The following is a 25,836-nucleotide window of genomic DNA, read 5'->3' as shown; positions in this document are numbered from 1 at the left end:
AAAGAGGTAAGAAACCAAGGAAAGACTTAAAAAGGTGTGTATGATGCAATGTTTTTAGGTTCACGTCAGAAAAGTTTCTGGAGCCACGTGCCCTGAATTTTTGAACTTCTGAAGTTGAATGAATGGACCTGCTCTTCCTGTTTAGCAACTAAGGCACAGCATAACTGCACAAATTTTGTTCTAGCCAGTTTTTGACATAGACCATGCTCAAATTTCTCCTCTCATCTCCTTTACTTTATCACTGTGATATTTCTGAGCTATTTTTGATTTAGTGTCTTGCACACCATGTAAATGACCCTGCCTTGGGACAACAGTTTGAGTTGGTATGTGGGAGCTCTCTCCTTGCTCTTGTGCAGTACAGGTTTGATGATTCTGTTGCTCTCGCATAAAAAGCCTTATTGGGATTTTCTTGCTATGCAATTCAACGTGGTGATACTCAGGGAAGTTTTGAACTCTCTTTTAACTGCATTCTCTGGAGCTCAGATTTCAAAACTACTAAAATGGCAAACAAACAGCTTTGGGATTAAGGCGGGGAAATTATCTGTGGTTTTGGAAGCCATTTATTTTGTGTATGGTTGATGTTGCTTTCTGAATGAGTGTTTTAGCAGCTCCACTCAATGACTCCAGCCTCTACTGTAGGTGTTTAAATAGACTATGATTTATTGTCGTTTTCAAGAGCTAGTAGCTGTCTGCTTAGCTTCAATGAGAAACCAGTTTCTGCTTCTTCCCAGTGGCAAATCTCTTAGCCTGAGGCTGGTAAAGGGTGAGGGAGCAGAGAGACACAGAGAACTGAACATATTTGCCCAAGGTCGGTCTGAAGATGAGCAGTAGAAACAGGCTAAGCGCCTAGGATTCTTGACCTGCAGCCTAGTGCCTTTATCCTTTTACTCATGGTGCCTTCTGCTCCTGCCAGGATATAGTGCTGAGATTTGGAAGACATTGCATTAAACTGTCTGGCTCTAGGAATTGCTTTTTAGAAGTGCAGCTGATCCTTGAGAAGAAGAAATGTCAGTGTTAAAAATGACACCGACTCTGATCCAGTGAAACAGTATCTAAGAAAATTTCGACCCAGTGCTCAGTGATGACTAGATAATTCATCACTGCTCCATTTTGTATAGTCTTTCACAGGGGCTGAATCCCTTTATGCGTGCTTCAGAAAGTTAAATAACAGTTACATAGGTAATGACAGCGAAGGGAGAAAGAAATGAGGAGACAAAGACACAGGCAAGAAGACAGCATCTTAGGAGAACTGGGAAGTGATAAAGAGTTAATGAACCAGAGAGATGTGGGAGCAAGCTGTTTTATCACAAAGATTTGTAGAAAAGGTTTTCATCTGAACATTAATATCTAAAGGGTGAGTTGAAGGATGTTGGAGCCGGACTCTTTTCAGTGGTTTCCAGCGATAGGACAAGGGGCAACAGGCTCAAGCTGGAACATAGAAAGTTCCATTCAAATATGAGAAAAAACTTCTTTGGGGTGAGAGTGACGGAGCACTGGGACAGGCTGCCCAGGGGGGTCGTGGAGTCCCCTTCTCTGGAGATCTTCAAGCCCCGCCTGGATGCAGTCCCGAATGATGTGCTCTGGGCAACCCTGCTTTGCCAGGGAAGTTGGACCAGATGATCTCTAGAGGTCCCTTCCAACTCTGACAATTCCGTGATTAGTAGAAATCAAGCATGTGGTTGAGTTACCATTTAAGGTAAACTTGAAGTTAAAACCCTCATCCCTGAGATTCTTTTAACTTTTTCTTTAGTATCTCCTCATTTTCCTAGAGAGAAGGATTTCTAACTGACAGATGGGATGTGTTTGTCCATCACAGGTTCTGAGCCTGCTTCTCCGTGTGGCACCTTGGAGTTTCTAGCTGGCACCATTACCTCCAACGAGTGGAGTTCTCCCACCTCCCCTGAGGGGAGCAACGACTCAGGGGGCAGTGAGGCCTTGGACAAACCCATTGACAATGATGCTGAGGGTGTGTGGAGTCCGGACATTGAGCAGAGCTTCCAGGAAGCGTTAGCCATCTACCCACCATGTGGACGGCGGAAGATTATCTTGTCAGACGAAGGCAAGATGTATGGTAAGGAGAAAGAAAGGGCACATCACAACACTTCAGGCAACCTGCCCTGTGCAGGCCACTTGCCTCCTACCAAATTACGTTCTGAATGAACTCGTTTTTCTCTCAGGCGATCCCAAGTTCATGCAGTTGGTCGCTCCCAGTTGCATTTAGGAAAATCAGTGAAGATTTTAACATCCACAGCTCAGAAAGAATTATAGATGTCTTTTTCAGGGGAGTATCGATAATGTAAACCCCAGGGTTGGGCCTGCTGCTGAACTAATCTTTGGATAGATACCATATAGATACCATATAATGGCTTCATGGTGTGACTAAGTCTATCTTTTCTGGTATCTCTCACTGCTGTCTCCAACATTCTTGTTATTCTAACAGGTGAAGGTCTGTGTCTTTGGTGCTAAAGGGCAGGTCAGCCCCTGAACCCTTCAATGGCTCTGCTGGTGCTATGTAAACACCAAGTTGTTAATTGGCTGCACTTCAGATCTTAAGGCAAAGAGAGCAGATCTCTTTTGCTCCTCCTTTTCATTGTAGTTTGCCTTCTTATGGAAGGTCTTTCACCTGTGGGTTCTTCTCAACTAGATACCCAGTCCTGAGTGCACTGAAATGCTGGCTTCCAGCTGCAGTGGAAATCAACTTTTTAGGTGGTAGGCATGATTTTGAATTGGACTTCTGATCTATTCCACAGTTAAATTTTATCTCTTGATGTTGTCCACAAAATAGCTGGTCTGGTCTGGATTCTCTAGCTCAGTATTGGAAGAAGCCACCTGGTACTTCTGTGACTGAGAAGCAAAGCAAAGGCTGAGGATGCACAATATTTGGTTGAAAAGTCCCAAGGTGTTAAAACTTTTTCTCAAAGCACTAGGGAGGATCTTATGGAAGGCAGTCCTCTTCCTACCCAGTGTTTGATTTTTTTTCATCCCTACAGGAGCACCATGCCCTGAAGGATATGGAGCACTTAACGAGTCATTCTGCAGGTTTCTGTCCTCCCATGGGGCCATTGTTCCCTGAGCTAAGGAATAGATTGTTCTCACTATGGGGGCATAGCTGGGGGTCTTGTTTACACAGCCTTATCTCAATGGATGGTTATACTGGGTACATTTATCATGGTATGTGTACAGAGCAATAGATGATGAGTAAGGCTGAGCACCCTGAGGCTCATCAAGTGTCCATATTCTGATGTAGACATCAATTCCTGCTGTATGCTGGCACAAACGTTTTTGTGGTTGTACTATGGAGCTAATCGAGCTTAAAACTGGCACAGCCAGAAAAGGGAAGAAAGTGAACTTTATTTGGGTAATGCCCCCTGATTTGTTTCACTGCACAACTGCTTGTGGTGACCCTGAGAGAGAGGATGAGGAGAGGGGGAATCAGCAGCAATGGTTGAGGTTGAGGGTAGGACCACTTCTTTCAGAAGCAATGGTTACTTAAAATGTTATTCAAGCTGAAATATTATTTGAAAATCCACCCCGTGGTTATTAGGCACAGATTAGTGACATGCTCCTTGTCACTGTAAGTCTGCACTAGTTTTCATGACAGGTGTCTTTTAAAATTACTCATGAAAAATTACAGTTGTGTTTTAAGACTGCCTTAATTTAATAACCATTCTGTATAGTCCCTGAAATACTTCAGCTTTGGAGTGAATGTGTTAGAGCAGAGAGCAAAATGGGCCACGAAAGGAATAAAGAGAGTGAAAGGAAAAATGAAGTAGAATACACTACAGAAACCAACAAGAGTTATCTTAGTGTGGACTGGCGTTTAGTGGAAAGTCTCAAGTTAACCACGCTGGTGAGCTGCAGAAGGTCAATAGCCCACTTGGAGGGTGAAAAATTTTGGGTTAGGCTCTGGGAGAAGAAATGAATTCTGCAAGCCCTCCCCCACTATTGCAAACGGGACAGTGTCCCTGCTTGCCTTTAGTGCACCTGTTCGCAGCGTGGATGGCTGGTTCGATGTGCTCCTGACAGAACCCGAGGCACTGATTTATGGCCTCCTTTGCTTACTAGACCCCAGGATCCATGCCAAGAAAGCGGGGCCCAGCCTGGGATCTATAGAAAGATATGACCGGGCAGGGAGAATAAATATAGTCCCCGATTTCATCTTCACCGCTTACGAGCCAGCTCACGGAACAGGACAAGCTGTATGTGGAGCTGGCCCTGCCTCCAAAGGGTGGTTGTTTAGCTGTTCCGTGACCCACTTGCATAGAACTCATTGAACCAAGGAGCGAGGTGTTACAGAGAGCCCCTTTCCCCTCACAAAAGGAGAACCATTGCACTGTTTCCCACTTTGGAGTATGATGTTACAGGTCCCAGGATTTGTGGAACTTACATGCAATTCTACGTGGAAATCTATGTGCAATTTAAATACTCATCTATTGTGAAGCAACCTGTTATCAGTCTAAAGTTAGTAGCTTTTGCCAGCAAAAGCTGTCAAACAAGCTGAAGTACACCGAGCCAATAGGAGGAACTTGCACTATTTTGTTTGAGTGCATTTGAAATTGCACAGAAAGTTGTGTTTCAGCCTATACACACCCTTCGTGCTCATGTTCCCTAGCCTCTTCTGAGTTGGCTTGCTTCTTACAGCTCTTGAGATGACACTGCTGATTGCTGAGTGGATGTGATTCCTACTTCCATTCCATTCCATTTCATTTTTCATTATCTTTCCCTCCTAGACATGTTCCATTACTGGAGGCAGCATCCTGACTGAATAAGCTCATACCACAGTCCTGCTCTGGATATAAGCCCTCACTGTCCTCTCCAGCAGTCTCTGCTTAAGGCACGAAAAGCTGTCTCGTCTGATATGGGATGCTATCTTTTTCCCTAATCAGTGTGTTGACATTAGAAGCAGTGAGTCTAGAGCCCTATTAACTTCTCTGGTGCTTTCTGGTACCACTAAGGCCCTGCAGGGTTGTTTTTGTAGGTGTTGCCTGCTAGAATACCTGCTAGAATATTACAAATCTGGTTCTTACATTTTCCCAACTGTGTTTTTCCATGGGAGAAATAGTATCTGTAGCATTTGTACCAAATAAGCAATCACAGAATTCGGTGTAGGAGTCACTGTCCCCTGGCATCTTCAGTACTGATCTAGAGAAAGGAGGAGGAAAAAGCTTAGTATCTTTGTGTGATTTGCATGGAGATGTTAAATAGAGCAGGTCTCCCCGAGGACAGAGAAATGAAAAACAGTAGCTAGCAAAGTGATACTAATTTTGACAAAACAGCGCTGGAGCCTTGATTTACGAATGGAGAAGTAAAAGCTTGGAACTGAGCTACTGCCTTAGCTGTCCACTGTTCCTTCCTGCTGTGCAAACATCTGGCTCGGAGCACCTTTTTCTACCAGGACCTAGAATTGGTGGCCGCTCATTAGATTGCGGTTGTGTTGGAGGCAGTGGTTTAGCAGCTGGATAACCAACCCCTCGGCCATTTCTGTGCTGAGCCAGGGGGAGCAGGCAGCTGGGGGCAGAAATCCATCTCCCAGGCTGGTGCCATCTGTTTGTGAGTCAAAGCCCTAATGCGGCTGATAGGAAATATCTAAAGATGTCCAAAGCTCAGAGGCTGAGTGACGGAAGAATAGTTAACCGTGTTACTAGTTAAAACCTGGAGCAGGCAGTTAACTACAAAGACTTTAGCTAGCAGCATGAAGTAAGCTGGCATAAAAGGTCAGTCTGATGCCAAAAACTACCACGTCACAGATGGTCCCTCCCAACCCCTGTTCTGAAGCGACTAGGTTAAATTTGCAGGATATTGGCTTAGTCTCAAAGGGTTGTGTTGTCAGTTAATGTTTTCCCTGACGTCAGAAATCCATTAAAAACAAAACTGAAAAGCAAACAAAGTCAAAGAAGCACAAAACATTCAATGCCTGTCCTGGTTCGTAAAGACTACTTCTTGAGGGGAGGGAAAATCATGGTATCTGTTACAAATATGTAAATCTTTGAGGTGTCAGTCTTCAAATGCTTTCTTTCTATACCTGGTTTAGCATCTTGCCTGGTGATGTTTCAATCAAAGCCATTGGAACTCAGTTGACACTGAACGGGCCAGCCCATGTAATTGCAAAATTTGAATTTCAGCTGTAATATCCCGCAGAGAGATACTTCTACAGTTCTTCTCCCTTCCACTGTTGTGACCTAGTGAACCGCAGAAGAGCCATTTATCCCACAGTTTGGGTAACAAAAATTTATCTCCCATTTTAAACAGTAGAAGACAGATGAAACTTAGATTTGTGGACAATTGGTCAGGACGCAGACTTTTCCCTCATGGCCTTTTCCTGGTGGGAAGTGTGATGTTCTTGGAGTTGCTCAATGTCAAGGTTTTGTTTCACCGAGTCAGCTTTCAACTTTGCTTTTGTGTGGTTCTAGTGCTTTGCAGTTGACTGAAGCCAGATTTCTGGAGACCTTTGCAACATGTTAAACTTCTACTGGAGTTTTTCAAGCTTTTTTCTTCCATCTCCTTTGCTAGTCAAGTTTTTAGTTCTTCATGTTAAACTGAAGAACAGTTTAACTGGTGTTTTCTCCATGCAAATATGAAAAGAAATATTTTTTTCAATAAGTTCCAAGCATTTCCTAAATACACAAGAGTTTACCACTTGTGAAATGCCAACCAACCAGGAAACTGCTTGTTGTTGCAGTTAATAGAGTTAATAGTACTGGCTGTAGCATCTTTCCTTAAAATACCTAGTACTGAACAGAAGTATATTAGCAGTTTTATCGTGTATTACGTGTTATGAAAATCACTCTGACTGCTTTTGGGGTTGCTTTATTGTGTTGCTTCAACAAAGAGCACATACTTTTTGCTTTCCCTTTTGAGTTTTGGCAGCTTTGTAGTCCCATTTTTATCTTAAAACCAAGACTTAAAACCAAGCATGTTGTGCAGGATTGTGTTTTTTGTTGTGCAGATCGTGTCCTTCCTTCATTAGTGACATCATATTACCTTTCTGGCTCCTCCTCTAACTTTTTCATTTCTAGAATTCCAATGTTTAGTAATTCTCCAAGATAGTGGAGAATTAGTGGTATATTGTCAGCAAGTCAATTTTTTCTTACATTGGAAATAACACAGCCAGTTTAGTTGATTTCTAGTTCAGTAAGCCAGTTTTATGCTCTGTAGCTGTATCCACTCATCTGCCTTGTACCTGAGAGACTGTCTCAGTTTCATTTGTCAACCTTTTTCTTTGTTGCAAGTCATTGTTTTGCTTCTGCTGTGCTTCTGGATAACTTTACGCATTTCCTTTTTTTTCTGAAAAGTTTAGTAAAAGAACCTTAGTAGTTTGGTTTTGGGCTTTTTATTTACATTTTAAAAAACTCTACATACTTTCACAATTGGATCCAAGTATTTCCAGTTGCTGATCTGCTCTTAAATGTACAAAATGTTCGCTTACATTTAAAATTTCAGATTGATTTTTTTTTTCTCAGATTTTTAATTCAGACATGGAAAATTAAAATTAATAACATCCACTGGCTTGGGTTTCTTTTTTCCTTAAAACAAGCACATGTGAAGCTCTCTTCTGGACAGGTTTTTGCCAACACATTACCAGAATAATCTCAAAAACATGGGTTGAGTTCTGAGAAGAGCAACAAGCATACCAGACTTAACATTGAGCTCTGGGAGTTGAAGGGACTGATTTAGGAGGAAAGATTAAAGTAGCTAAATATACATAGCTTGGCTAAGCTATGACTGAAAGGTGGAGGGTGGGGGGACATAATAACAGTCTATAAATATTTGAAGGGTGTTAACATTTAGGAGGGAGAGGGATTTTATGTGGAACATGTGAGCATGACTAGGATTAATGGGAGAGAAAGAAGGAATATGGGATGGGTATCAGAAGAAGCTTCATGACAGCATGGTGCTCAGTGCTGAGGTATCTCTTCTGTACGGCGTTAAACTGCAAATGCTGTTGTTTGGGACTTATAAATTGTATCAGACAAAACTATAAGGAACATATTTGTAAAACTAGTCCTAAGGAACGTGGTGTGTGCATATGTGTGTTTTGTGTGGATGTGAGGTGGACTCTAGATTAGACATACTATCATTTTACACAGGGAATGGAGAACAGTAGGCATTAGGTGGTGACCAAATATTGCTTTCCACTATGAGTATCTGCAGGTTTTTTTTTTTCAAAATTGTTAGTATTATGATTTATACTATGTGTGGTTTTGTGACATGAGTAAGTTTGAGACTGATGGGTGCAGAGGCCCTTCCTCAGGTCTAAAACAAGAAGAGCAAATTCAAGATAAAGACCAGGAGCGCTTTCTCAGAACTTGTCTTGATTCTGTTGATTAGTGAGACATTGGGTAGAGAAGGGTGATAGCATTTCTTAAGCAAGGGGCTGCACATCCATAGATCTGATAAGTGTCATAGCACAGTGAAAGTGACCCGGCCTAGGAAAAAAGGAGCTTTCTTATTTTTACAGTGCAAGCAATCAAAATCTATCACATGAACTCTCTTTTAAAGTATCTTTCAAAGACATGCCCTATTGCTGGAGGGCGTGTATGAAATATAACTTATCGAAACTTTATTAAAGTATCCCTATACGTATGTTAAACAAAACCAGTACAAGCTGAAGTAACCTTCCCAGTTCATAGTGCCTTAAGGGGTGCCCCGATGTGAAGGAAATCTGCTCGATCAGAAAAAGACAGTATTACAGCTAAAAGAAGCAGCAGTATTCTCATTCATGTACGATCCAGATAATGAGCACGTGAGAACTAGGGCTGTCTATTGGTTTAAACAGTTGCTCATTAGCTAATCTATAACAAGCCCTGTATTGTCTGATAAAGATCTGGGCAGCAAAACTGTGAAGGCTGTGTCAGTTTGTGCCCAAACAGATGGTCTTGTAAGTCTGTTGGTCGCTTGTAGGACTGACTTAAACCTCTGGGGCCTGGGGACACCTGCTGCTGAAGGGTGCGTGGCCAGCAGCTGTTCCTCATCACTGTCACCTTGAACTTGTGACCCATCTTCTGAGTACTCCTTCAAATTCTCTGAGGCTCACCACATGCACATACACGGGCAGGGTCTTGCTCTGTCTCTAGCTTCTTGAAGAGGAAATGACATTGTTTTCATGGAAACTTTTTCGGGTGATGTGTCTTCTGAATCGCTCTTCTTTCCTCTTGAGGGTGATTTTTGTGCAGTAATTGCAAAGCCCGTTTCAGGACCTTGCGTTGAGTCTGTGGACTGAAGTGTCGGGGGTGTTCCCAGTGCTTGATGAGAGAACTCAACAGGAATGACCCAAGTTGTTGACTGCAAGTGCTCTAGACATTGACCTATTTCTAAGCACACCAGTATTACAGGGAAACACCCATGCATGTGTGGTGTTAGCACAATGTTGCCTTCAACCTTGACTTGGGATTATGAGCATTGCTGCATATGAAAGCTACATCATCATCTTTAGTTGTAAAATCAAAGAAAATGGTGCTGGGAGGGTCCTTCAAAGGTCATTTTATCTGTTCCTGTGCCCACAGGCAGTGCCAGCTCTGCTTAAACTTGCTCATGTCTAGTCTGACCCTTTGTGGATAAGATTGGAGGAAACTGATTTGACAATTCTAGAGATAGCAGCTTTAATCCAGAAGGTAGTTGAAGCACCTAGATATTTGCAAATTTTCTTCTCGATCCATAGACATTTTTAGGTATTTCTGCAGCTTAAATAGGTTTGTCATCTTCTTGTTCCTGCTCTCCTGTCACTGCCTGAATCATGGTTGCCCAGCTATCTATTGGACTTACACTGTAAACTCAGTCAGGGAGCAGATGTTTAAAGAATGTAGAACAGAATTGCTCCAGTGTTAGGAGCAGAAAGAGGGCAGGAAGAGAAATATCACAAGCCACTGTAAGGAAATTTTATGAGGTTGGCAGAATTCAGCTATTATCCAGAGCAGTTCCTGGATAGCTACTCCATTATGAAGACTGCGTTTCTGCCAGGCTTTTCTGTCCACCTCCTCTTTTCACCTGTTAGAGTATATGCCATCTCTAACTAGCACTGGAATGGTGTAAAACTGTTCTCTGTTGAGACTAAGAGTACATTTCCTTCAGAAACAGTGAGATGACCTGACAGTTCAGGGTGGAAGAAGAGAGGACGTTGCCACTCCGGTTTCTTTGCTCCCCTGCTCCGCTTCCAGCTTTGTGCTCCCATTTTTTGGGCTAAATTCAGTTCCTGGCAGAATCCTTGCTGATCCATTCGAGCTTGCTGAACTGCTGGCAAACTGCTCTGGACAAACTTTGGCCAGATGAGAGAGGGGAAATGACCTGTGGAACAATTCAGTGAGAGTGAGTTAGGGGGGAAAAGGCAAACATTTTTTCGGCAGTAGCCAGCCATTCGTTTAAGCTGAAATTATAACTTCATGCTTTAAAGTAATTACGGACAATGATTGCACTCTAAATTATTATGGCAAAAACTGAAGATTGGTGAAGTGGCAGCAGTTCCACTTACATCCGTACAACAGTCTCTGGGTTCTTTTGCTTTCCTTGAAGCTGCAGCATAATTTTCAGTCCGTTGGCTAGGAGCAGGGCCTGGTCCACTCTTCCATGTCCAGTGAAGCAGTCACAACTCCTCATGGGACTAAGCCAGACCAGGCCAGATGCCTTGAGAACCGCATGGTTCTGTGCAAGTGGCTGCGTGGATCTCTCAGATCCCTTCGACCTCCTGTAGCTGAAGCTGTGAGTACTTGGTCAGCCTGTCGTCTGGGCACGTGCACAAGATTAGGACTTGGGCAAAAATCTGCAAGAAACAGTGCAAATAGTAGTTGGTGTCAGCAGAGGCAGCTGACTGCAAAATGAGGAGGAGAGGTGCTGAAGTTTTTGCTGTCCTTCAAGGCAATATCTCTGAAGAGTTGCTTTCAGATACCTTGTGGCTATTGGAAGTTACTGAAACAAGCAGAGAAGATGTTTATTGACCTAAGGAAGAACTTAGTAGATGGCTGGGTCTGTAATATAGAACTTGGAGTTGCAGGAATTGGAAGATGTTGTTCTAATTTAACATTAGTTTCAGTGCTACCCTCAGCGGTCATGTTTTTCTGAACCTGGGCCTTAGTGAATAAAGTATGTTTGTGCCATTATAACATCATTCTCGGGTGTCCTAAGAGCCTGTAAGCCTTTAATTTGACATGCTTTTCCATGTAGGGTTGTTATTGGTTGTTTCAGGTGTTTCCTGGTACACTCTCTGACGTATGAAGGACTTGTGTTACTATATGGAGCTGCTTTGGTGTGATTGTGGGATTTCCCAGTCAAACTGAATCTAAACAGCTTCTACAAGATTCTCATCAGTCTTACTCTGGAAAGCACCAGAACAAGTCCCAGCTCTGTTCCTGTTGCAGCCCCTAACGTGTACATGGGAGGGGTAGTTACTGGATGGATTATCTTACCTTTCTATGGCCTGAGGTGATAATGTGGGAAAACACAGCTGATGAGGACATCCAATCTATTGAAGGTTGAGGGGTGGTGAAGAGCTGCGTAGCTTGGAGCTTCCTGTGAGGGAATATCCTGTATATATTATTGGTTTTAACTTAGTAAAAGTTACATCTTTACAAGGAATAATTCCACTCATCTTTGGAGCAGTAATTAGGAGGTACTTTGACTCCGTCTAGCCTTTAGACAAATGATGCAAGCACAGGAAGAGCCTTGCCCATTTTCTTACCAGTCTGTATGTGTGTGGGGGTTAGGTGGAGGACGGTTCCAGGCTACAGTTTCTCTGGTGGCAAAACTGGTTTAAGAAGTTCTGCCCTGATTCTTTGTCAGTTCTCTCTGCTGTGCCAGTGCTGTAGTTAATATGGTCACAAAATGAACTCGTTCACCAATCCAATTAAAAATAGGCTGGTTAGGAAAAACAAAACCTACAACAAAATCCAAATGGGGGGGTTATTTTTGAATTTTTGGTAATTAGAATGGTGTGTGTCAGTCCTGTTTGGAGTCCCACCTCCTCCCCTGTTCTTCCAGTAATTTAAGTGGTACAGCTGCACACAGGAGTGATGGAATATTGCAGGAGGGGAGGAATGACCAGCCGAGGAGAGGGGAACCTCTTCAGGTTGTTTTGTTGATGAAGAATTTGTTGCTGTAACTACGCCCGTGGTGACTGACTTCATTTATCTCCGCTCCTTGTTTGGAACCAATAAGAAGCTTTCCAAAACCTGCAGGGTCTGTAACTATTATCGTGCACTTTGTGTGAAGTGTCTTAAACATCAAGAAACAGCAGTTTCCAAACAGGGATAGCAATTCATGTGTTTCTAGGTGTGAATTTAGGTTATATGGTGGAAAAGGAAAGGAATAACCTTCCCAGCAAAAGGCCTTTTTACTCAAGAGGGCAGGTTATATGGTGGAAAAGGAAAGGAATAACTTTCCCAGCAAAAGGCCTTTTTTTACTCAAGAGGGGGTTTCAGCATTTAGACCAGTTAGTAAATGAGATGACTGAGTTTTAAGGCCTCAGACAGATTGATCACCTGAGTGCCATTTTCACATGTGAGGTGCTTGACTGGCACATTCTGCCCAGTAAATAAAGCTTCAACTTCTTTGTCGTTTCAGAAGAGGAAGGAGCTCAGCACTTGCACAGTCAAATGATGAAATCAGGTGTGTCAGGGAGGAGCTGGTGATGTGGTGATGCTAATCACTTCACTATCGTATTTTCAGGTATCTGATTGTTTTGATAATTTTCAGAAGTACTGGTTTAGCTTTCTTTGAATCTTCCTCTCCAAATCCCCTTGTTGTAGGGACTGCATGAGCTCAGGGAGTCTTCTTGTGGAAGGTTAATACTGAGCAAATTCAAAACATCGAATAAATGGTCCAAGTGAGGAAACTTTCTCCTCACAGCTGCATATAAAATTCTCTGGTGTGTGCAATGGTGCTGTGGGAACTTGAAGCTGACTATTAAGCACTGAAGCTCTGCGTTGGTGGGGGGAGAGATGTCTTTGTAGGATATGCCAGTGCAGTAAAATGCAATAGGGTTTCTTATTGTCTCTTTCATGGGAAGTGATCCCAGTATGGTGGTCACAGAGGTAGTATATTAAGTTCTCTCTGGATTCAGTGTAAAAAAGTTAGGAATAAAAATACAGGTTGTTTAAAAAAAAAAAAAGTCTCAAAAGGAGCTTGATCAGAGTGCACTTTATCATTATTAATATATCATTTCAAGAGCTGTCACCTGCTCCTAGCCAAAAATAGACATGCTGCTCCTGAGGTTGTCCATTGTGGTTGGGGCTACTTACTACAGGAATTTGCCACACTTGCAGTCCAGATAAATGGGAAAAACAAGACAGAATTTGCTCAGTATGTTTAGTTTATAGGTACCAACAAAGACTGAAGACCAGTGAAGAGCAAACAACAGAGTTTAGAGATTAATGGTGGGGGAGCGAGGTGGGAGGTTCCCAAAGAGAGGAAGAAAGACAGGGATGAATAGGGAGATGGTTATTGTAGAATTTTTATTGACTTTGGGGATAGCCTCCACTCTGGTAGTGGTGGTGGTGTTAGAACTGATAGTAAAAGTATGTGCTGAAACAGAAAGGGAGGGAAGGACTGAGCCCTTGAAAGAGTTTGGGTGCTGAACATCATCACTGTGTTACAGAAGTTGTATACCAAGACAAAACGCAGAAAAAAAGCAGAGGAGGACCTATAGGAGAGATAGAGGCCAAAGTTTAAAACTTCATAAAGTTTCCTGAAAAGAGATTTTAAGGTTGAAAGCAAGCATGATAAGTAATCAAGAAAGATGTGACATTAATGATTGCCAAAAGTCAAGGAACATAGTAAGGGATGAAGGGAACCCAGGTCAGAGAAGGAAAGGTCATGTACTGCATTTTCTCTTGCCTTGAAAAAGCTGGGCTGGGAAATTGGGAAGCTGGCAGAATTTTCTTACCAAGGCTTTGATAAGAAAAGATGGTTTATGGTAAAGTGAAAGATAGCATTAAAACTAACATTAAGGCTTATATCAGTAAGAGTTGAGTGCCTTTGCATCTTGATAGTGAAGATTAGTGGGATTAGCTGTCAGAAAGACAAAAATGTGGTTTTTTCATGCTGCAACCCTGTTTCTGGAAAAAGTGAAGCCCAGGGAGGCATTTAGTGTAGCTGGAAAAGGAAGCATTGGAATGAGAGATGGAAAGCAAGGCTGTGCAGGGAGGTATGGATCGGGGCAGACCCCAGTGGCCGTTAGTCCTATATGGTACATGCACATGTGAACATAACATACACTGCTTTTACCTTCAGTGTCATTCTGGTAAGACTTGCTCAGCAGTTAGTTTTGCTTCGTGTGTATAGAGAAACATTGACATTTGTTGGGCAGCTGAGGTGTCCTTAAATTCTCTCTTTTGCCTAGATTTATTTGTCATGCTGTCTGATGCACACAAATCATTATGTTTATATTGATTCTAATGAACAGTTAACTAAATGCTTAGCAAGTTCAGGAGGCAGCCATGTCACAGAAGCTGTCATTAAATGACACAAAGAGATTGAAATGATAGTTGAGATGACTTCTTTGACCTTGCTTTGATTAACCTTTCATTGTATACAGCTGGATAGCTGCTTCTGTAGATCTCTTATCCTTGCTGCACTTCACAGGTAGGTGCATCTGTTTGCTTCGGGTACACAAAAGAAGCAGATATTTTCATGCAGTTTCCCACTGGAAGGATTCTGCAGAAATCACTGAGTTCTTTGCTTTTACTCGTCACAGAAGAGAGGCTTTTGGTTCTTATACTTTCTTTGGCAACAGGTGTGCAAGGAATTATAGGGCTTAAAGAGATGCTTTGTCTGCCTCTTGTACAAGCAGTAATATACCATTACTAGCAGAAGGCCAGCTCAAAGCTTTGATGTAGAACTGAGAAATGCTGTGCAGAATTCCCCTGATTTTTTCCCCCCCCTTCCTTGGAGGCAAACACTTCTCTCCTCTTATACCTAAAGGAGCACAGGTGTAAATGGAGAATCAAAAAGCCTCTTTTTTCACTTCTGTTAGAAACACCTTCCTGGATAACTACTCAATGCAAAGTTTTGCAATTTAGCGTAAGATGGAGTGGGAGCTAAATCGATGCCCTGGAAATTTATCTGTTAGGAGTGAGAGGTAAAGAATGTAAGAGAGTATCTCTTTACTCCTTTTTTTCATGCCATGCTTCCAAGGGGAAGGCTACAGGGAGGATAAAGAGCTTCTGGGTGTCGCGCCGCAGTTGGTGTGTTGGCCAGAGCTTCATGAAACCTAATGCGCAGTTTTGACAGAGGAGGCACAACTGTTGGCAGGTTCTGGTGACCATGGCAGGTCTCAGCAGGAGTTATTCTAAGAACACAACATCTGATCACATTACTGAGGGACGCTCTACATGGCTCTAAAAAATGAACCCTCTGATGGTTTGTGACAGCTCTGCCTGTTCCAGCCAAGTGAGGAGTGCTGGTCTTTGCTGACCCTGCAGCCAGGGTTGTGAAACAAAGAAAGTGCTTTCCAGAGGCTGCAAACCTACAGGTTTCAAGCAGCGTAATACCTGCTTACATCTAACTTCTGATAAGAAAGCCAAAAGACATTTAGGACTTGCTTCTCCTGCAGTTTTGATTCATGGTAATTTAATATGTTCTTATTGCAGAGTTTGCTCGGCTCGGCAATTTGCATAGTTCTGTATTTAATAATCCCTGTGATGCTAATGTCTTTGTAAAGTGCTCTGGGTTTTTCTTTTGCTGCCAGTATGTTTATTAGCTGCCACCTTTCTGTTTTTCCCTGGCTCAGTGGGGAGACAATTCTGGAAGAGGAAGGCTGTATGAGAGGTGGTGGCAAGTGGGAAGTGTATTCTAAAACTGGAAATTTTCAGGATCCACATAAGAATGCTTTTTCTAGAGATTTTCCATACCAGCTTCTAATATGTGCTATTCCTACAACAGTTTCCCCTCCCTCTAGTCTTCTCCAGCAAAGTGCATGGCCTGAGAGCTTTGCAATTTTTGCTGATGTTGTCAAAGACAAACAGTTAAAGACACACTTAAGGAAACACCTCCCACTTTCTCTGGGTTGACTACAGTTTATTGCCTCTGCTCCTCGTTTCCTAGTCTCAGTTTCCCTTGTTTTATTCTCTATAACACTCCCTCCTAATTCCTTTATTGGGAAGGTGTTGGGTGGTGCAGGAGGTTGGGGTCACTATGTAAAGGTTTCTTTCTGCCAGTCCTTGCTTTTTAGTTTGTTTGGGTTTGTTCTTTCTGCCAGTCCTTGCTTTTTAGTTTGTGGGGTGTTTTTGTTTTGGGGGTTTTTGCTTTGTTTTGTTTGTTTTTTTTTTTTTGTTTTTTGTTTTTTTGTTTTGTTGTTTGTTTGTTTTCCCCTCTGGTGCTTCTTGCTGCTCCTCTGCTTCTATGTGGGTTCTTGATGGGCTTCTTTCAGGGTTGTCCCTGCTCTGGTGTGGGTCCTCCATGGGTTGCAGTTACCTCAAAGTGTACTTCTTCTGCCATGGAGCACCTCTTTCCAAGGGTACTTTTCCAGCCATGTCTCCTTTTCTCCTTCCTTTTCTCCAAACCTCTTTCCAAGGGTACTTTTCCAGCCATGTCCCCAACAATGTCCCCTACCACATCTCCTTTTCTCCTTCTTTTCTTCAAAAGTGTCTTTTTATATACCTTGCACTTTTCCTTCTGTGCATCCTCACATGTCTCCTTTTTGTGGTTCCTTTTGTGTGTCTCCTCATCTGTCTCCTGCCCCTTTCCAAAATACGCTTGAGCAAAGGTAGCTTGTGCTCCTCTGGCCAATTGAGGTTTTGATAGATTGTTGTTTTCATGCATTTTGGAGATGGCTGGCAATCAACTGTGAGTAGCACTGGGCTGTTCATGGCATCCTTTCACATGGATTACCCCTGCAGCCTTCTCCTGCAGAAGCAGAATAGTGCTCTGTCAGACTGCTTGGTCTGTAAAATTTTGTGGAAACACAACAAACCTAAATTTGCTCCCCCCTCATCTGTCTCCTGCCCCTTTCCAAAATACGCTTGAGCAAAGGTAGCTTGTGCTCCTCTGGCTGGTTGAGGTTTTGATAGATTGTTGTTTTCATGCATTTTGGAGATGGCTGGCAATCAACTGTGAGTAGCACTGGGCTGTTCATGGCATCCTTTCACATGGATTACCCCTGCAGCCTTCTCCTGCAGAAGCAGAATAATGCTCTGTAACACAACAAACCTAAATTTGCTCTGTAACATTTATTGTGTCTGGTTGAGAATCCATTGAAATTAGTTTTGCAAGGATGACCTGTGTTTGAGCCAGTGTCTGGAGAGTTTCCATGTGTTCAAATTGTCGGTATAGCCCAATATGCACCCTTTAAAAGTTTGCCTGAAATTCTCCACATCCAGTTTTTCTCAAGGTTAGGTTTTCCTCTCTCTTCCATTAACTCATTCCCCTTGCTCCTCAAAAGATCATCTTGGTATATATAATTTTTCCTTCTTGTTTCTTTATAGATAATGGGGTTTGAGCACCTTATTTTGTTCTGCACGTTTTCCACTTCTGAAGTGTGTCAAACTATCTTTCTGAAATTTTCTGTGTGCCAGAATCTGTCTGAGAAGAGTCACTTCTTTTGTTTCTTACCTTTGAACTCGGATCCGTGTTCAACAGATGGAGGCTTTGAAAAGCCATACGTGTCATTCTTGGCAGGAGGAAAAGATGGTGTGGGTATGTGTCAGTAGTAATTGGTCTGGGCTTTGTAAAAACGGTTACATTGGTTGGAAAAGCAACAGGGGTGGAAGGTAGCGGAACAGCATCTGCTCCCATCAAACTCTCCTGGGCATGTCCCCGAGCTAATGCTGAAGCTGTGGGAACTGAAGAGGTCAGTGCTTACACGCTGGGAGCTGTGTTTCTGGCACGAGAAATATCTCCTAATTTGTGTATAGAGGAGCTGGAGCTGTTTTCTTTTCTTAGCTACAGACCTGATTCTTCTCCAAGGGGATTAAGGAGAGCTTCTCTAATGACACCATTAGGAAAAGATTAAGATCTGTAAATGTAAAATCTCTCCCATCCCTATGTGTCCTTTGGTTATGCTTCATGAACACGGCCTAAATTAGGAGCTTTGCCAGCTCTTCCCTAAAGAGTTGGGTGGTTAATATCTGGCATAGAGTCCTTTCTTGCATTCATTTTATTCAGGGTCAAGTTAAATGGGTTTAAAATAAAAACAAATGTCAACTTTTTAATGGAGTATTAAACTATTGGAATAAATATTGCATCTATTTTGACTGCTTGCTTTTTTGGTGTCTGTGTTGTCCTAATGTGCAAGTTCTTCATTTGACTTATAATCTTACCATATAAAATACTGGTTTGGTTTTTTTATAATTTTGTTATACATAAACTTCACAAAAGCTGTGGCTTTTGCTTCCCAGTTTATTCCTGCTCATTCCTCAAACACTTGCAGCCACATGTCTCACAGCCTTGCACTTCCCAGTCCCAACTTTTAATTGAGGTGTTGTATTGCTCCTAGCGTGGTCACCACCAACATCTTATTTTGCAGAGCCTGCTCTTTCTGTCATGTTTTCTGCCTTGAATCAGTCTAGAGTTCAGATGTGTAACTGCTGCTTTTCTCCTTCTGCTCTTTATTCCTCCAACTCCAGGAAGAGAATAAAAATCTGTGTGTCTATTTAGATTTGATACGTGGGAGCCAGTGTATGGAAGCCGCATGTTCTGCCTCGTGCCTTGGTGTCCACTCTCAAACAGAACTGTGAATTGGGTCTAAGCTTCCTTCTCCTATTCACTGCTGAAGTTGTCACTAGCTCATCCTTCTCTGTTTTCCTTCTCCTATTCACTGCTGAAGTTGTCAGTAGCTCATCCTCTGTGTCTCTTACTGATTTTTAGATCCTGGACCTGAGTCTTCTGCAGTTTTCTACTCTCATTCCAAGCAATTTCAAATTCTGTACCAGTGACCCTGTAGCTTCACGTTTTGTTGGCCATTTCATTCATGTTGCTGCCTCTTGCGTTGAACATAAAGCTACTTGTCTTCGTTTCCCTTGGCCCTGAGGGGCCTAATCTCACTGTGTCATCTTATGTGTCATCATGATAATCAAGGTGTAAAACATAATTGTCTTCAGCCTGCAATGTGTGCTTGTTCCATAATCGGACAAGGATTCCTTCACCTCTTCCAGCCAGTGCCCCACCTTCCTGTTTATGGGAGCTCCCCAAACCTTCCACAAAGTTAAGCCTCCTTCTCTGTATCTCTTCTGAAGAATGCTCCTTTTTCAGGATGCCTGCAAGAGCCTGAAAACACTTTTAATACACTATATCATGTGACACTGAACTATTTTCACATACTTCCCCATTATTATTTATTTTTTTTTATTATTTAGAGTCACAGTAGGACAGACTCATTTCAGTGGGAAGAGATCTCTTCAGATTGTCTACTTTGGCCCTACTACTCAAGCAGGGTCAGCTACAGCAAGTTGCCTAGGATAGTGTTCAGTTAAGTTTTGAGTATCTCCAAGAATGGGGACTCTACAATCTTTCTGGGCAGCCTGTGCCAGTGTTTGATCACCCTTATAGTAAAAAGGTGGGGGTTTTTTTTCTTGTTTTTGGATGGAATTTCATCTGTTTTAGTTTGTGCCTGTTGTTTCTTGTCCTCTCTGGGCACTATTGAGAGGAGGCTGGCTCCCTCTTCTTCCTTGCCTCCCATCAGGGTATTTTTACATGTATTGATAAAACTCTCCCTAAATCTTCTCTACACTGAACAGTCCCAGCTCTCTCAACCTCTCCTCATATGAAACATTCTCCAGTCTCTTCATAATTTTTGTGGACCTTTTGCTGGGCTCACTCCAGTGTGTCCACATCTTCCTCGTGCCAAGGAGCCCAGAACTGTACTCGGTACTCCAGACATTGCCTCACCAGCGCTGAGTAGAGATGAAGGATTGTCTCCTTAAATCTTCTCTACACTGAACAGTCCCAGCTCTCTCAACCTCTCCTCATATGAAACATTCTCCAGTCTCTTCATAATTTTTGTGGACCTTTTGCTGGACTCACTCCAGTGTGTCCACACCTTCCTTGTGCTGAGGAGCCCAGAACTGGACTCAGTACTCCAGACATTGCCTCAACAGCACTGAGTAGAGATGAAGGATCACCTCCCGTGACCTGTTGGCAGCAATCCTTGTAATGCAGCCTGGGATGCTGTTGGCCTTCTTTGTCACAAGGGTGCATTGCCTGCTCATTGTTAGCTTGTCTTCAACCAGGACCCCCAAGTTCTTTTCTGCAAAGCTGCTTACCAGATGGTCAGCCCCCTGCATATACTGGTGCTTAAGGTTATTTTTTCTCTGGTGCAGGACTCTGCCTTTTCCTTTGCTGAACTTCATGAGATTCCTGTTGGCCCATTTCTCCTGTCAAGGTTCTTCTGAATGGACAGTCACCTGGTGTGTCAGCCTCTTCACAGTTTTGTATCACGTGTGAACTTGCTGATGGTGCACTATGTGCACATCATTCATGAAAATGTTGAACAGTATTTGCCCCAATACATGACTAGAGACTTGTCTCTAACTGGACTTCTGGCCATGAATTAAAGCCCTCTGGGCCCGTCCGACAAGGGTGCATTGCCTGCTCATTGTTAGCTTGTCTTCAACCAGGACCCCCAAGTTCTTTTCTGCAAAGCTGCTTACCAGATGGTCAGCCCCCTGCATATACTGGTGCTTAAGGTTATTTTTTCTCTGGTGCAGGACTCTGCCTTTTCCTTTGCTGAACTTCATGAGATTCCTGTTGGCCCATTTCTCCTGTCAAGGTTCTTCTGAATGGACAGTCACCTGGTGTGTCAGCCTCTTCACAGTTTTTGTATCACATTTGAACTTCAGCACGTCCACGTCATTCATGAAAATGTTGGATGTGCACATCATTCATGAAAATGTTGAACAGTATTTGCCCCAATACATGACTAGAGACTTGTCTCTAACTGGACTTCTGGCCATGAATTAAAGCCCTCTGGGCCCGTCCGTTCAGCCAGTTTTCAATTTCTTGTCTGCTTATCTAACCCATACTTTGTCAGGTTGCTTATGAGAACGTTATGAGAGACAGTGTCAAAAGCCATACCAGAGTCACAGTATATACAGCTCTGTACTCACCCACCAAGATAGTCACCTCACTGTAGAATCTCAGGTTGGTTATGTATGGTTTCCCATTTGTAAATACATGTGGACTACTTGCAATCACCTTTTCGTCCTTCACGGTTTCCAGGATTACATTCTCCACCACCTCCCAGAGACTGAGGTGAAGCCGAGTGGCCTGTTGTTTCTTGGATCTTTCTTCTTTCCTTTCTGAATGTTTTGGGGACGGTGCCTTTCCTTTTTCTTCTTTGTTTGTACTGGTGATCTTGATTCATGTTTACAGCTTCTACACACTGTGTTAATGTAATTATTAAAAAAAGCCTTCCAGGATTACATTCTCCACCACCTCCCAGGGACTCAGGTGAAGCCGAGTGGCCTGTTGTTTCTCGGATCTTTCTTCTTGCCTTTCTGAATGTTTTAGAGGGTGTTATGGGAGACAGTGTCAAAAGCCATACTAGAGTCACAGTATATACAGCTCTGTCCTCACCCACCAATGAAATTCAGGTTGGTTATGTATGGTTTCCCATTTGTAAATACATGTGGACTACTTGCAATCACCTTTTCGTCCTTCACGGTTTCCAGGATTACATTCTCCACCACCTCCCAGAGACTGAGGTGAAGCCGAGTGGCCTGTTGTTTCTTGGATCTTTCTTCTTTCCTTTCTGAATGTTTTGGGGACGGTGCCTTTCCTTTTTCTTCTTTGTTTGTACTAGTGATCTTGATCCATGTTTACAGCTTCTACACACTGTGGTAATGTAATTATTTTAAAAAGCATATGATTCTCCTTTTTATTGGCAATTTTAAGCTATACAGATGCAAACTAGGAAACAGAATTTGCAGCCCGAAGTTCTGCTCCTGAAACTCAGACCTCTGCCATGTGAACTAATGAGTATCTTTCTAAGAGAGAAAGTAGTGTGACGGAATATCGCCCTACTGCTGATCTCTATAGATAGATAATTACATTGTGCATCTTTTCCCTGGGGTCATAGCTCTCTAAACTTGTATAAACTTCTATTTGCATTATTTCTTTGTTCCAGGACGAAATGAACTGATTGCCCGCTATATTAAGCTGAGAACAGGGAAAACACGCACAAGGAAACAGGTAAGTGTGAAGTTTTCCCTGTAAACACTTGCTTTTTGGACCACTAGAAGTGGTGGGAGCTCATGAGAAAAAATCCTTTGCTGTTTCTGGCTTTGCTGGAAAGAGGTTGTTGTGCTGAGTTGGTTAATAATGGTGGGAAGAGTCAGCTCAGGCATTTTACTATAGGACTGTAATGCTCATGTTTCCCATCGTGACACAAATTTTTCTGCTGTTAAACAGTGTGTGTTTTTATATGTTTTGTCCACTAATGAACGCTTCAGTGAACGTCAGTGGTCCTCTATATGAAGATTCTTTGTTCAGCACAGACAGACGGACAGCAACTGTGATTTTGAAAAGACCTGGCACACAGGATGAAAATCTTTGTAGTTTGGGAATTACAGTCCAGGCTATGCTGGACAAAGCACTGAGCACCCTAGACCTGCTTTGGACAGGGGGGTTGGTGGATGACATCCAGAAGTTCCTTCCAACTTAAATCATTCCATTAGATATGGGGAAGTTCTGAGACTCATTATGTAGCAACCAGAGATATGGAACATGGGTTTCCCTTCTCCAAAGAGGAGGCCAAGATGGGGAGCAAAGAGATCAGAACTCTCAATCCCTAGATTTAAGGATGGGTTCTTTAGTTTTAGAGGAGGTCTCTGGCTTGATAAAGCCATTTGAAAAGGCCTTAATGGCCCATCTTTGCTGGTCCCCCACCTCGTTTCATGACACTTATGTTCAGAAAAGCATCTCGTTGCTATCTCAGCCCTAAATAACTTCCTATTGCACAAGGTGCCTAAAGCATGGTTACTTCTGCAAGTAGCTACCAGGTACTTCTCTGCAATGAAAATGGATTTTGTCTTTCAATGCAGGTATCTAGTCACATCCAGGTCCTGGCAAGGCGGAAAGCTAGAGAGATCCAAGCCAAGCTCAAGGTATGATGGGTATCCTTTAACATATCGTACAAGCTCCCTGAGTCCGCCATTTGCTTACCCATTCCCTCTTCGAATAGCCTTAAAAAAGGGTGAGGTTTAGCCTCTGAACTGTAGGAAGCTGGGGAGGAAAAGGTACTTAGTAGGAAGTGTTCTGAAATCACTTGTAGTTCTGTGACGTCTGGAGCAATTCTATTTAAAGAATAAAGAAACAATAACTTTAATTTTTATTTGTCTATTTTCTACTTCTGGTTTATGCTGCTGTCATCCATGTCTGAAAGATCCTTAGACTTGGCCTATGCCTAGGCTATGCCAAGAGTGTTTACCTGAGAAGGAGGTGGTTAATGGTTACAAATACTGACAAGTAATCAGTCCCTGGTGTTGTGGTGGTCTTGGGAAAGGGTAGCCTTACAGTTACTGCAGTGCTAGTTCCACTTCTACCAGTGATAATCATACGGAGTTGTCTGTGAGAAAGTGTCCTGAGTTGGCATAACCACTGAGAGGAAGCAATGAAGACAGTTGGCATCTTCTCTGGTAAAAAGGTGCCAGCTGAATAGACTTTGACCCTTGATTAATTCAGGCTTAATTTGAAGACGCTTGCGCTAATGAGAAAGAAAATAGTTGACTACTTGCTTGAGCAGATCTGTGTTTTCCTTTCTGTAGGAAGAGCTCTGAGATCACGCTAATGAACTGATACCTCTTGACACTTATTTCCACTCAGATTTGAAGCGGGGAGATGTTTTTTGTGCTCAGACTGAGTTGCCAGAAATGTCAAGACGGTTAAGTTTATGGGTGACAATTGCACAAGAGGGTGTCCCCTATTAGAATGTGAGCCATACAGAAAGGGCTTGTTGAACAGGATGTGAGGTCTGGTCCTTGTTATTTGTCACCGAGACAGCCAGAGAAGAAAGGTCCATGCTGACCACCTTGATTTGGTACGGTAATAAGTGATCTGGAGGGAAGTGTGTTTCCTTCCCTGATCTTCCATGCTTCAGGTGATGATGAGGACCTTGCCAAGCCCATTCCAGTCCTGACTGTTGAGTGGACGGCTGTCAGTGCTTTCTCTTGGCTGTCTGGGCAACTCCTTGCTGGGCACCAGGAGAGGTCAACTGTCTGCAAGTGAACTGCTGGCACTCAATCTTGACCAGTGCTGAAGTGCATGCATCTCTGTTGCAAGCAGTGATTACCTCTAAGTCATGACTGCACCCCCCATGTCCCATCCCCAGGTCCACTGTGGAAAACAGTGTTGTACCTGTCATTAGCCTGTTGTGTTTCCAGCTGCTCTGGTAATGAGAAGGAGCCACAAATTACAACTATCTAATTCAGTGCTTCTAGGTAGGGCTGCCTAGGCTTGAAACCTGTGGTGCTGCTAAGTGGTCAGTTCAGGTGGAGGCCTGCTTAAAAGGCAAGTTAGAGCGAGTAGGAAACAACAACTGCCCAGGGTGTTAAAAGATTTACTGCTGCTTATATCTCTAAACTTGATTCCATTTTTTGCATGTCGCAGCTCTGGGATTTGGCGTGATTGAAAAGCCAGTCAGCCAAGCCTGTTTCCACTTAGCACACAGGAGCTGGCCGGTTTTGTTCTCAAGGAATGAAGGTGTCTTGGGGAGCTCCACGGAGCTATTGGTTGTTCTCCTTTTACACCACCTCGGGCCATGCTGTGAGCTCTGCCCAGCTGCCTGCGGCGAGCCATTCCCCAGTACCAAACTGTTCCTTTCTGCCTGCCGAGGCAAGTCCGTAGCACTGATTCCACTCATTTACTTCTTTGCTTTCCCTACTCGTTTTCGTGGAGCAAGGAAACGAAATCACAAAAGCTGCTGCCCTTCTTCCAAGTTCCTGCTGATAGCTGTGTGTTCTTCCATCACTGTTCATTTTCCACAGCGACTGTACATTTTCATATTTATATCCTAGAAATCAGAGCAGCTACACGCTGGCTTTTCAGAGCAATTACTTTAAATTGGGGTGTCTTCTCTAAGCATGCACTGTGCCTGTCACTGATAAAGGTGGGGAAGTGGGCTACAGCTTTGAGAAAAATTTCCCAGAAATCAATAATTTTCCATGTCCTGGGTGGCTAATAAATATCACCTGTACTAAGGAAAAGGAGGGAAATGTGGTGGTATTATTATTTATGTGTTTTGAGAATAATAAAAGAAAGTACAGTCATTACAAATGTTTGGTAAAAGCTTTTGCTTCATTTATTTTATTTTTTTTTCTTTTTTTTTTTTGTTATTGTGTGGGCTGGAAACACAATACAAATTAATACAGAACTGTTAGCTGAGGAGAAAGGAGGTGTCTTTTACCAAAGCATGCTTTTTCCAGCAGTCTCAGGCTTTTATACAAAACAGAAAAACACAACAGCTAATAGATAAAATGTTTTCCTTTCTTAACTGTTTATGTTTGTTTGGTTTTTACTTTAATAGCTCCACAAGTAAACGCTTCTTCCCTATAAACTTTATATAAACTCAGGTAGACAAATACGATTTTTCCAGTGAGAAAGTAAAGGCAAGTTAAAAATCCTTTTCTGCAATGGCAACTGGGAAGTGGTCCTTATGTATGTCATGACAAAACAGAAAAGGATCCTTACCTTTAACAAATGTTGTAGGTAATCCTTAAAGCATTCCCTGAAGCGTAATTTAAACTAGATTCTGAAAAACTTTCCCAGAGTTTTGGAGAATCCTAGGAACTTTTTCAGCAATTAAAATGTTTCCCTTCCATTTACTGGAATTGTACTACCAGGAGTCACAAATACTGTGGAAACGAGGATGGGTTAAGTGTTGCCCATTCCTACTGATCATTCCACTTACACATTATCATT

At 42.7% G+C, this 25,836-nt stretch overlaps 1 protein-coding gene across 2 annotated transcripts in view; it reads left to right on the top strand.

The window, feature by feature from the left end:
- TEAD4 (TEA domain family member 4) overlaps nucleotides 1–25,836 on the top strand; it is a 54,277-nt gene that overhangs the window by 4,826 nt on the left and 23,615 nt on the right. For both annotated transcript variants that reach the window (XM_014940181.1, XM_014940180.1), the window contains exons 2-4: nucleotides 1,817–2,071; nucleotides 22,046–22,110; nucleotides 22,962–23,024. In XM_014940181.1, the coding sequence (XP_014795667.1) occupies nucleotides 2,065–2,071; nucleotides 22,046–22,110; nucleotides 22,962–23,024 (135 nt within the window). In that variant the 5' untranslated portion in view covers nucleotides 1,817–2,064. The remainder of the gene's footprint in view (nucleotides 1–1,816; nucleotides 2,072–22,045; nucleotides 22,111–22,961; nucleotides 23,025–25,836) is intronic.

The sequence above is a fragment of the Calidris pugnax genome, unplaced genomic scaffold (assembly GCF_001431845.1).
Source record: "Calidris pugnax isolate Ruff unplaced genomic scaffold, ASM143184v1 scaffold36, whole genome shotgun sequence".
NCBI classification, from domain to species: Eukaryota; Metazoa; Chordata; class Aves; order Charadriiformes; family Scolopacidae; genus Calidris; species Calidris pugnax.
The sequence above is the reverse complement of the archived record's forward strand: the minus strand, read 5'-3'. Positions and strand labels throughout refer to the sequence as shown.